Genomic DNA, 12,213 nt, shown 5'->3' on the forward strand with positions numbered 1-12,213 from the left:
GAAAATCCCGCTGAAAGCCCGCATTTATCTCTTTTAAAAAATAGAACTGGAGGTTTGTGTGGAGAAGCCACGTTAAAATCACAGGTAGCTTGGTGGGCGGGGGAAAAAAGTGACTTTTATCAAATAATGACTTTCCTACTGCTTACGGCAGCAGCGGATGTGTGGAGAAGCCACGTTAAAATCACAGGTAGCTTGGTGGGCGGGGGAAAAAAGTGACTTTTATCAAATAATGACTTTCCTACTGCTTACGGCAGCAGCGGACACGGCGGGGACCGGGGATCAAACGCAGCCCTAGTCTAGACATGGGTGCAATCCCCGCCTGCCTTAGAAGTTTGTGCTGAGGAGGATTTAGCATATCGTTTCCCTAATATGATTAAACACAGCTCCCTGTCCTGGGGTACTGACAAACCCCCGAGTCTACAGGCATCCCAACCCACGTTACCCTTTCCGCTGCCGACGGAGGAACTCGCTTTGCCAATGCGGCAGCGGAGGCAGGCGATGCTCGCGGGTCCCGACTAACGGAGGTTTCCTCACCTGAAGTTTGAACTCAGCCCTTCTTGCAGTTCTGTCATTTGAGTAGCATTTCCACAAACCTTGCAAGATGCAGCTGAACCGAGAGATTTCCTGGCTTTGAGTCAAACGCTGCAGTAATTAAATGTTTATAAAACACTTTAAGCATGCAAAGTGCTATTATCGTAGACAAGAAACCAATAGGCTATGGCAGATTGGAGCTGGATTTTGAGGCACGCCAGCAAACACAGCTCATTTCTTCTGCTAACAGAGGATTATGGAGACCATTACCAGGTTCCTTTTATTATCACCAGAATAAGTCAAACCAGAATTGCTTGCTTTCATATGAACATGTGCGATTCAAAAGTTTTCCCCTCTGTAATAAATACCCAAGCAGAGGGCCAGCTTGCTGTTTATCTCGCAAAGAAGCTACCCCTAGGGAATCGAGAAATTGCTGCTACTTCTGATCTCTCACATAAAACTGGAGAGGCTCCACCTGTGACAGGTTTCTAACACCATCTGCTGTTTAAAAATAAGACCGCATTTGAGTGAAGCAGCACACGAGAATTCGTACTTGCCTGATAAAGCAGAAGCGACACCGGCTCAGCTCGGCAGCTTCTGTAATTGCCAACTTCTCACTTTTGTTCTTTCAAAGCCTGAACGTGTTTCGCCTTGATCTCAATTACGAAGTGAATGATTTCTCTGCTAGGAGCCCCCGAAAGCCAACGAGCAGCAGCCGAAGGCCAGGCCCACAGCACAAAACTTAAATCTTCATCCGCAGTCGTGGGACCCCATCCATCTTTTCAGGATTGAAGCGGATTTTGAAGCAGCATCGTTCCAAAGCCTGGCCCAGAGAACCTACTTAAAAACTTCTTCTGAGGAGAGAGCGCCATAGACTCCACAGGGTATAAGGAACTCAAAGAAAATGGTTCTTTCCACTAAAAATAAAAAAATATTTACCTTTTGCTGCCTCACACTGCTGCCTGTAGGACAGAATAAATACAGATTCCTTTGCTGCTTCCTTATTGAACGCGATACAAACTTTTGTCCCAGGAAAAACAACAGAGCCCTGAAGTTCATTATACAAATAAATCGAAGGACTCGCTGCCAACGCTCGTCGTTTCTGTTGCACGTGTTAAAAAGCAGGGAGGAATTCTTAACACCACCGCTTTTGCTAAAAAAAGAAAAAAAAAAAAAACAAAAAAGAGTTTTCCCCCAGTGGGTCCCTACGGAGCCCGGCCATTCACCCCAAGACAATGCAGCAGTTTTATCGCCCCAGGTTTCAACAGAAAAGCACCCAAAATCTTCCAGTCTAATACCAAACAGAGGACGCAGCTATGCAACCCTTCTCCAGTCATAGCACGTCAGCCCATTTACAGCATCACCCTCCGCATTTAACATTTATACCCCCCTCCGCACACATCATTTAAAGAGTCAGTGGCTCCTTTTGTAAGCGATCGGCTTCTTACCCCGGCACTTTACATGCACTTCTCGACAAAAGAGACCTTTTACATGTCAATTTATTTTCCGACAAGCATATCTGAAAGGGAGTTTCTCTCCGGAGTAGAATTAGTATTAATGGCAGGTGTTCCAGCCTGACACAAAAGGAGGAAGGCAGCAAGTTAGCTGAGCTTAAGTAGTAAGACAGCTTGATGTTTTAATAACCAGAGGCAAGAAAATGGAGTGGCAGTGGACCTCCAGCTTTCATCGCATGAATGAAGGTTTTATTCAGAGCCCCCTATGTACTTGCAAAAGAAGACCTTGAAATATTTTCAATGTTCTCTTTGCGGCAAAAGAGGGATTAAATTGTTGAATATTACATGAAAGCGCAGCGTCCGCCCCACACACGCTTGCGGTCACCGAGTAGTTCCGAAGCCTCCGCGTTCTCGGGAAGGCGGCAGCGGCTGCCACGAGGAGGTGGTGGCACCGGCCGCAGTTCACTGTCCACAAATGGCAAAAGACGCAGGAAAAGGAATTACGTGAACTAACTTGAAGGTGGGGACTCAAAGAGGGTGTTTGCCTTAGTCGGATGGAAAGTTAAAAAGCAGAGAGGTTGCTCAGTGAAGTTTCACTACGAAAAAATAGAGATGATTGCTGAGAAAGTTACTGGCCTTCGGTTTTAAAGACAGCCTGAATAATCATGATGGGAATATTTATCAGGCCAAAATACATTTATTTACGCTCCGGTTGATCTGACTGAGGTCAGTACCACATCATTAAGATGATGGCACGGCTACATTACACGGTGGGAAAAAGCAAAACAGCCTCTCAGCTGGGTCAACCTCGTTTACAACAGAAAATGTTGCTGATTTACACCCCAAACTGGGGAAGTTTCACCTTTCTTACACAGAAGCTGTATTATATAGAGTGAGCTGCTTGACATTATTTTCAGGCTCCTTGTCTATGGATTAACACACTATTTCCACACAGGTTAATTCCAGGTAGACTCAGCTATTAGAGGGTGGATTCCGGCATTTCTGCTCCCTTGAGCTTTCGTCTAGATGTACGGGACAGAATCCTAAAGGACAAGTCGGCCGTGAAACACCGGGAGTAACACAGGCAGTTTTCTTTGGAAAGATTTCCTCATGTAGGGAAGTTAAATACATTTTTTGTCCCTTTTCAAATCCAGACAAAAGTAAGCTGCACATCCTCTCTGTCCCACGTTAAAGCTGAATGACCTCAAACTCTTGCATGAGCAGATCATTTGGGCTTCTCCAAGACACCTACTGGCTCCCCCCAACAGGCATTAGAGACCCAGCCTGACCCAGGCCCAACCTTCACCCAAAATAATGCAATTTCTGTTAAGATGACAGTGGTTGGTCCCACCTGTATTTTGGCAAAGGTTTAATGCCATCAGGACAAAACCAGAAAGGGAACGAGGGGGCCCACCCGACCCGATACAAACACCTACGGTTCTCATACACAGGAGGATCAACAAGTCCATTTTTATTGAGGGCTGGAATTTAAAAAAGTAACAGCACGTGGTTGATTTGGAACTAAAAATCAAGACTTATTTTTTACTTATGGAAGGATCACTCGAAACAACTTGGTTAAAAGCACCCCAGAAAGCAAGGTGTAGCCCTTCTGGTTCACTCTGTTGTCCAAAGTGATGCAGGTCCAAGAAGCTACAGCTGCCACCGAACGCACTGTTCCTCTGATTGAAGACCCCAGCGAGGCGGAGGGGTTTGACACTCCGGGTATCGGGGTTGGATGCCCTGGGTATCGGCTCATGGCCAGAGTCCGCAGCAACCGTGGGCTGCTTTCCCTGTGCCCAGAGAGCTCCGTACCTGCTTGGCCTTACGCATCTTTGAGTTGTCGCTGCTTGGCCTCACACCAGCACTGTTGCAGGGAGGATTAAGCACGGGGTGTCATGTTTTTCCTGACCGATACTTGAAAACATTCAGAGTTTCATATAAACAAGCTGGCTACCATCCAAGCAGGGTGAAGGTTTGGTTTAAGACCCGTCCATACTGTTGAGAGGTTTACAGTGAGTGCTGATCTCCACTGACACGTCCAATCCCATCCACCATTTCAGACCCCACCCTTTCCAACAGAGGAAATATTCCGAAAACCTGTCAAAGCGTCTGCTTCCATCCCAACAGTGCCCAAAGGGGCTGACCCCAAGCTCCAGAAAACAGTTGTTTAAAATTATCGTATTTGTTTCGGTTACCTAAAATTCACACACCTTTTCACTGGCATGAGAGTTACTGCACAGCTGTAGGAAACCTAAGGCAGGTTCATGGGCACCGATGCAAACATCGGGCCAGAGGAGAAAGCAAGTATTTTTAAGGCAGGCGTTTTGCGTGGTGGCGTTTCCCCCTCCCCAGCCATCAGCAAAACATTAAATCCAGTTCTGCTGGGGGTCGGTAGCAAAACCAGTGAGAAGATCCAGTCTGCACTGGCCTCCTCTCAGCGGCACCGGACACTAGGGCAGTACTTGGAATAAATACAGGAAAAAATCATGACTGTTTCAGCTGCTCCAGGGAGTAAAACAGGACCTGCCTGGAGGAGGGCAGAGGAGGAGAGCGCTGCACATCTCAGAGACAATTTTCTTACGGAATTCTCCATCTTAGAGCCAACTGGGACTAAGCAAAAGGGAAAAGCAGAAAAGAAAGTTTCTCCTCTCATTACAGGATCAACCAAAAGTAGCAGAAATTCACATGAGAACCTTTGCTGGCTTCAGTCGCATCCTCGAGCACGTGAGCGTTTGCAGTCCCTGTAGCTCTCCTGCTCCTCCCGAGAAACAGCCACCACCGAACCAGGGAGCTCCAGCAATTCTCTGCAAGTCAGAATGGGTCAGGAATTTATTTCTAGCACAGTTTGCCTCCGAGTGTTCATTTCTGTTAGCACTAAAATGCCCTGAAAAGAAGTTGCCCTCTGCAGCCTGCCCCCGTTCCTGTTGATCACTGCCTTACTCCGTTACTGGTTCTGATTAACTTCCCACTGCAAGGTGAGGTATTGCCCTGAGAGAAGGTGCCGTAACATGCAGCCCTACTACAGCACTGCTGGTTTTCCCATCACGGGGCCAGATGAAAAAGCTTTGCAGATCTCCCAAAAGGCAGACAAGAAGCATCATCCCCGTCCAACATGGAGAAATGACCAGGGTCGCTTATTCTGCAGCTAAAAGTCAGTCAGTAAAAAAACATCAACCGAATGACGCATTTATTGTACAAGTCAGAAAGAAACCCTGAGTTACCAGCTGTAGGACAAAGTTAAATTAAAAAAAAGGATGGTTTGTTTTGTAGGTTCCTGCAGAAGGAAAGGAAAACCAAAAATGTTGAAAGCAGCAGCCAGAGCCAGCCCAAAGCCTCAGCTTGGCCGAGGAGAAGGTTCCATTGTTGTCTTCTCCTGCACGGGTGTCAGGGTCCCCAGGGAGCGACGGGGAGACCACAAAGGTGGGAGGGCAGAGGGAAGGCAAGAGCCAAACCTAGCAGGTATTCGGGACAGCTGAGTGTCTAAGGGGGTGTTTGGAAAACCCGTGGTTTATTTTGTTCAGAGAACTGCTGCCTGGGCTGGAAGAGGGCAGGAGAGAGGAAGAAACGGGGTCTGACAAATTGACCTTACACTCTGAACACACACGCACAGAAAGTGAAGGGGAGGGAGGTCCTTTACAAACACGAGTGCTGCTGGCTGGGAGTCTGCGGGGTTGACTTTGGGAAGGGCATCCAAAGGTTCGAGGGAGGAAAAACCCCAAAGCCTAACCCCCAAACATCACACAGTCTTCCAGCTGCAGCGGCGTCGGAGAGGATCGATTCTAAGAAACGATGTAGCTACAACAAATATCTGGCCCTACACAGGAAAGGGTGAACCAGAGCTGCTTTTTAGTGCCACTTGACATGAGTTATACATTCTAGTTCTCATATACACAGATGGATGACTTTAAAAACTGACAATTTACACTTCAAAAAAGTTTTACAGTGAAGTTCTCTCAGCAAAGATCAGTCCACACAAGGAGGAGCCAGTCTTTCAGAAACAGAAAGGCACTCAGCCTTTTGAGAAGAAGTCCTCAAGGGAGCTCCTGTGCAGGCATTGACCGCCCGATCTCCTGCCCCCGCCTCCAGTAGGTGGGCAAAATCTGGTGTGACCGCACGGTGCCGTGCGGCTGCAGACCGCCCCCGCTTCACAGCGTGGTGGAAGGAAGTTTCTTCACCCGCCTCTGTGCCAGAATGGAGAATTCGATGGGCTTCAGCTGGGGGCTTGGCTTGGAGCTGTTCAGTGCAGAGTACGTGGCAGCCATCGCCCCCTTGGAGATAAGGCACGAGAAGTCATTTAGATGTAAAGAGGTATTTCAGACTCACAGCTTTACAAGGTGAGGGACCAGAGTAGCCAGACCCACCAACAAAGCCAGAAGCATTTTCTTTTTTTCTTTAAATCTCCCTCCCATACTGACACGCAGGCTTCCCTGCTAAAAACCCAGCTTGCCTTGTATTGCCTCCCCCGGCCCACACCTCTCCAACCTTCCATCCTGCTTTGCCCACACCACCATCACCCCCCTGGACTGCTGCTTTCCAAAGAGCCCAAGGTACATGAGGAACCTGCTGAAGGCCCAGCCCAGCTTTTGTACCTTCACAAGCTGAACGTCCTGGTGATTCAGCTGGCTCTGGGGTAAGCTGTCCTTCTGGGTTATCCATGGATGCTGCAGGACCTGCTTGGCTGTTAGGCGCTGGTGAGGATCTACGTGAAGCATCTTTGATACCAGATCCTAAAGGCATCGTTTGGAAAGTTAAACTTTAGAAGATTTCATATTTTAAATGCAAAAATATGACCTGTCCTCCCCCAAATTAGGATTCAAATTCAGAGGCCAAGTTTAAAGTCCCCAGACATCAATCTCCTTTTGTATAAAGTGTATTTTCAGCAGGCCTGGTTATAAGACAGCAGCAAACCCCGCATGGGTCAAGCATGAGGTTGGTGTTGAACGCCAATGTTCACAGCCAGAGCTAAAACAGAGCAGGGAGAGGCACGCTGCTGGGCTGCTGCGGGGGAGATGTGCATGGGGTAGAAGCTACGCTGCTGGTTTTCTCCTCTCTCTTCTGCCCTCCCTCCCCAACCTCCTTTAAAGTTGCCTAACAGCAACTGGCCGCCAAGACCTCAACCCTTCAGTGTAACACAGATGACTATCGAACCGCACCTTGGCCATGTCAGAAATAGTGTCCCAATTGCCTCCACTGATGGAGAACTTCCCCCCACCTATCCGGATCAGGATTTCTTCTGGAGTGTCGCTGGGACCATTTGCAAACGGAGTGCAGCTGGGGAGAGAAGAGACAGCGCTTGATTTACTGTCCTGTAACCCAGCCACAGAGCACCTCCAGGTAGCAGCAACCAGCGAGGAGAGCTCCAACTGCCACCGCGGAGCACATCTGAGAGCAAGGTGGTCACAGCCCCAAGCTGTCACCTTCCGGAGAGACAGAGGCGCTTACCCTGCGAGCATGGTGTACAGGAGAACTCCCAGGCTCCAGATGTCGCAGCCCTCATCGTAGCCTTGGCGTTTCAGTACCTGAGCAGAGTAAGCAAAGGGGGGAAAAAAAAGAAAAAAAAAAAAAAAAAAAAGGTGTGTTTGGTTCTTGTTGTTGAGCTCGCTCCAGCTTGTGAAGAGCGAGTGGCTTGACCCCTGGGTGCAGTCTGTACGTGAAGGTCCTAGAGCCCTACTGAATGGCAAAGTCTTGGACTAAAGATCAGGATTCAAATCAGGTTTTGGTTTCATGGAACAGAGGAACCCCCCAGGCACATCAAAACAACAAGTGAGAAAGAAGCCACGTTCCAGTACGGTGACGCTGCATGCGTGCTCCACTGCGTGCCTGCTCTTTTTTGCTTTCTTTCGCACCAAGATAACTGAGTGGAAAACCATCCCACCTCTTTTAACAGGTCCGTGAATCAGGAAGGGAAGCAGCTTAGAAAAATCACTGGAATTTTAGAGTCTCAGTACCCTAAGCAGACCCCCTCATAAGGACAGTACAAGTTGGAGGACTGCACTTGAGATCCCCTGTTTGTTCATTACTACAAGTGCTATTTCTGTAATTACCTCTTCCAGGACAGAGTAGGCCAGAGCAGGCTGGAGTTAGGAACGGAGCAGACCTGTGCCAAGTGAGAGCACGGGCTCGGGGAGGGACGTGAGAGTGACCGAAGGGTCTCAGGTCAGTAAGGTGCTTACCTCGGGTGCCACAAAGTTTGCCGTATAGCAGGGAGTCATGAGAAGGCCGTTCTCAGCCCTCAGCTGCTTGGCAAAGCCAAAGTCACAAATGCGAATGCTTTCGGGGTTTCCTGACTCATCCACGTAGAGGATATTGCTGGGTTTCAAGTCCCTGTGAACCACCTGTGGAGCAAAGAAAGTGCCATTCCCATACCCCTGGAAGACAAAGGTCTGCAGCTGCATCAGACACTCAACCCCTGCTCTGGCCCCACATCCAGCTTGCCAAGAGAGCAACACCAGCAAAAAATAATAGTCCTGACAGGCACAGTTACTCCTCGGAGGAGAGGGAGTGTAGTGCAATGCCAGAGAGCTTCCCAGGAAGACAGATGTAACCATACTCACCCCTTGGGAATGCAGATACTCCACCGTTTTACAGATCGTGTGCAGGACCGAACTGGCTTCTCTCTCCGAGAAAAATTTCTGTCTGAGGATTTTATCCAGCAGCTCCCCTCCCCTCATCAGCTCGGTCACCAGGTACACGTACTTGCCATCATCATACACCTACCAAAGCAAATACGGAGGGGTTAACCAAAAAGTGCTGCCAGAGCTTCCCTTTTGTACTTCCACCACCAAGAAGCAGACAGAAAGCAATGGAGAGATGGGTCTGGGGATGCCTCCCCACCCCCGAGCGATGCACTGAGCAGGGCCATGGGGTTGCCCGTGCTGGAGCTGTGTTGTGACCCCCATAGACCAGTCTGCACTTCCTAAACCAAAATACAGGAAAAGCCATTCAAGTTACACTCACATCTTTCAAAGTAATGATGTTTGGATGCTGCCCATATCGCAGGAGGATTTCTATTTCCTCGGAAGGGTCTCGCTTGCTCTTGTCAATAACCTGCAAGAGTACGGATAAGCATTAACCACAACGGGGTGGGAAAGGGGCTGGGACAAAGCAAACAAGCTGAGTGTTTGGAGCCCTGCAGAGATCCTGCACCACAGCTGCTCCCTGCCCTCTTTTAGCAATAAGCTCTAGAAATCCCCTAGTTGCTTCTTCAGCTCTGTATCCCCAAACCCCAAAGTCTGATGTCTGGCTTATTTGTTAAGAGCTGAGATAGCCAGAGCAAACTCTGCAAAGAAAGGTGAGATACTGTCCTCCCCCTGACAGAGGGGAACGCTGCTTCCCCGCTCTTCTGAGATAAGGCGGCTTGCGCAGCAGCACACAAAGTGTCCATTTAGGCCCTACGCAAGCAAAGAAAGCAATTTCATTCCTGGATGTTACTTTGGTCATCATGGGGACACAGAGAAATCTAACAGGGGAGTTCAGTTCAGATGGTAAATCTCAGACCTTGACTGCGTATTCCATGTTGGTTGCTTTATGAACGCAGCGTTTACAGACTGAGTAGGAGCCGACGCCGATCGCCTCCTTCACCACGTAGCCGTCGGTGAACTGGACATTCTTGCCGTGCAGCTGCTGCAAGAGGAGAGCGGAGAGTCGGTGAGCTGGGAGGGTTTGGGGCAGGGTTTGTGCAATGCGATGAGTTAACTGCAACGCAGCGCGAGCTGACAGACTGCTGTCTGCTACATCCCACAGCTTCTCCTCCCGGCTGGGGAGAGGGAGGAGAAGAGAACAAGGCAGATATAGGTCAGTGGGCTAACGCTCTCTGCGTTGAGCCATGGTGCATTTCGGTGGCACCTTTTAACCCATGGGCATTTACAGAGACCTCCCGCTAGCACGGGTCCACCTGGGGAGAGGAAAGCAAACAGACTCGCATTGCCCTGACGACCTTTGCACGTGACAGTCAATAGAAATGAAAGAACAACAGGATGCAAGAATTCAAAACAGAACGGCGCTGCCTCAGGCTTCCCGTGAGCTCTGCTCCAGATGGCACGGAGGTCCCGCAGACCCGCTCCGGAGCATTACTGCAGCTTCCAACAGTTCTTCCTCTGTCCCCACTTTTTACCTGTACAACCGAATGTAGAGGTGACTGGGTGGGTTTCACCTTGCCATCCTCCATCAATCCGGTTGCCAGAATCTGCAAGAGGAGTTGAGAGACATCTTGAAGAGGGCGAGCCCCGGAGAAGCAGCAGCCTTCCCCTTGCTCCCCAGGAGCTACGGCTCCTCTTTAGTTTATTCAAGACAAAATCCCCACCACGCAGCACTGATTTTACCCCATGTATCTATGGCTGGGCCACCTCCTCGGTGCTGCAACCATCTGGAGCTGGCAGCACTAGCAGGAGGCAAACCAGCATGAAGCCGTACAGTATCATTTCAGACAGGAAACTTTGGCTTTGTGTGAATTCGTACAAACCTTTTGGTGTACGCGATGTAAATTCTGTGTCAAAATAAAAGGTGTCATCTGGCTGGCCTACGGCAGGCTTGAAGGGTGGTTTGATTTCCCTGCGGTACAGCTTCTGCAAAACAAAGACAGCTCGAAAGTGCTCCGACGGGTCAACCCTCTTGTACATGCTCAGAAGGGTGCAAAGGCGGGCTAGGAATGAGAGGCCAAGAAGAAATGTAGTGAAACTAGAAACAGCTCTGTGGCTTTGCATTTACCTACAGCTCAGCAGTCTGAGGGAAGTCTTCTTGGCCAGTGGGGCGCTTTTGAGTTAGTTTGTAGAGAAATACTGTAAGTTCTACCTTGTATTAAATCAAGGGAAAAAAGTGTTCTATATGTAACCTGGCCCCACTCCAAAAGCATCACCCATAAAGTATTTATCTTGCCGGGCTCTTCCACCTCCTCCTAACCCCATTAGGGCTCCCCTGACACGTATCTCCCCAGGGACAGCCAGAGGAGATGCCCCAGGAGGACATTCGTATCCCAGCACTCCCACAAGCAGCTTTTTAAAATTGCTTCTTGAAGCAAAAAATTGAAATAAGCTTTACTAGCATTGCTGGAGGATCAGTCTAGCAGCTTGCTGGGTGCCTTGAAAGCACTGAAAGGCTGATCTTCAAAATCCCTCACCCAGTAAGGGAAAACTGGGAAGAAATAAAATTATGTGGTAAAGTAGGGAGTTGGCCAGAAGCAATTGGGAAACGCTGGTTCCGTTATCGCCTTGCTTCTCTGTACAAAACAAGGTATTTCCTTGCCAGAAATGTTTCCCCAAGTCCTTCCTGCTTTGTGCAAGACAGTCCGTGTTGTGCCAAACCCCAACTAAAACCCGCACCTTACTGGCGGGAGATGAGCAAATTCAGACCAAGGTGAGATCATAGGCAACGCAGGTATGAAACAGTTATGACAAACAGAATTTTAGTTTTGGGAAGGATTATTGGGACAGACTGGGCCTGGTAGCTCTCCCATAGCTGGTCAGTCTGCAAGCATCGTGACCGCGCTATTACTGCAGCCAGCAGAACTGCATTACTGGTGCTGAGTGGTGTAGAAGCTTGCTTTTATATTTCTGATACTCACATTCCAGTCAATGGTAGAGTAGAAAGGATGGCGCTTGATCTCCTCTGCCCCATCTGGTCCAGAACCTGAAAGACGCACCCATGGAGTGCGTTGCATTAAACCATCGACAAAGCAAAGGCTACCACGTATGCAACACAGCCAGGTATTACAGGGAACCTGGCTGTAATTAAACGGGCCCATTAACCAAGTGCAAGCATGAACATGCTGCTGACCCATGAGGATGTGAGAGGCCCCGATACAGCATCAGGTGTATTCAGAAACCAAAAAATGTCTTACCTAATCGGTTGGCTGGATTCCTTTTGAAAAGGGCTCGCAGGAGGCTCTGTGCTTCAGAGCTCAGGAACTGCGGCATGCCCAGCTTTGCTCTGGAGAGGAAGTTGTGCAATCGGTTGCAGGTTTAAAGAAGTCAACCCACAAGCCAACTGCAGCACCTCCACCCCCGAAAGTACAATCATCTGTTTGGCATTTACCCTGCACCCTTCAAACTAACTGTTGATACAAAACCGCTTGCCAAATCATGCCATTAAGTTGTGAGAACCCCCAAATTGCAACACGCTCGGGGAAAGAGCAGAAGCTCGCCTCCTATACATACACGAATGAAAGAGAAAATCCTCTTACTTGAGGATGAGGGTCATCGTCTCCTTACGATCCTTCCCCTGGAAGGGCAGC

At 49.0% G+C, this 12,213-nt stretch overlaps 1 protein-coding gene across 1 annotated transcript in view; it reads right to left on the reverse strand.

The window, feature by feature from the left end:
• Positions 1-3,484: 3,484 nt before the first annotated feature.
• RPS6KA1 (ribosomal protein S6 kinase A1) overlaps positions 3,485-12,213 on the reverse strand; it is a 46,896-nt gene continuing 38,167 nt past the window's right edge. Inside the window, exons 11-23 of the mRNA XM_035904015.1 lie at positions 12,163-12,209; positions 11,821-11,909; positions 11,545-11,609; positions 10,328-10,549; positions 10,099-10,170; positions 9,483-9,608; positions 8,943-9,032; positions 8,540-8,698; positions 8,159-8,320; positions 7,428-7,504; positions 7,139-7,256; positions 6,575-6,712; positions 3,485-6,253 (exon numbers count right to left, since the gene is read on the reverse strand). Coding sequence (XP_035759908.1) covers positions 6,131-6,253; positions 6,575-6,712; positions 7,139-7,256; positions 7,428-7,504; positions 8,159-8,320; positions 8,540-8,698; positions 8,943-9,032; positions 9,483-9,608; positions 10,099-10,170; positions 10,328-10,549; positions 11,545-11,609; positions 11,821-11,909; positions 12,163-12,209 — 1,488 coding nt within the window. The 3' untranslated portion in view covers positions 3,485-6,130. The remainder of the gene's footprint in view (positions 6,254-6,574; positions 6,713-7,138; positions 7,257-7,427; positions 7,505-8,158; positions 8,321-8,539; positions 8,699-8,942; positions 9,033-9,482; positions 9,609-10,098; positions 10,171-10,327; positions 10,550-11,544; positions 11,610-11,820; positions 11,910-12,162; positions 12,210-12,213) is intronic.

The sequence above is a fragment of the Egretta garzetta genome, unplaced genomic scaffold (assembly GCF_000687185.1).
Source record: "Egretta garzetta isolate BGI_Z169 unplaced genomic scaffold, ASM68718v1 scaffold101, whole genome shotgun sequence".
Taxonomy (NCBI): domain Eukaryota; kingdom Metazoa; phylum Chordata; class Aves; order Pelecaniformes; family Ardeidae; genus Egretta; species Egretta garzetta.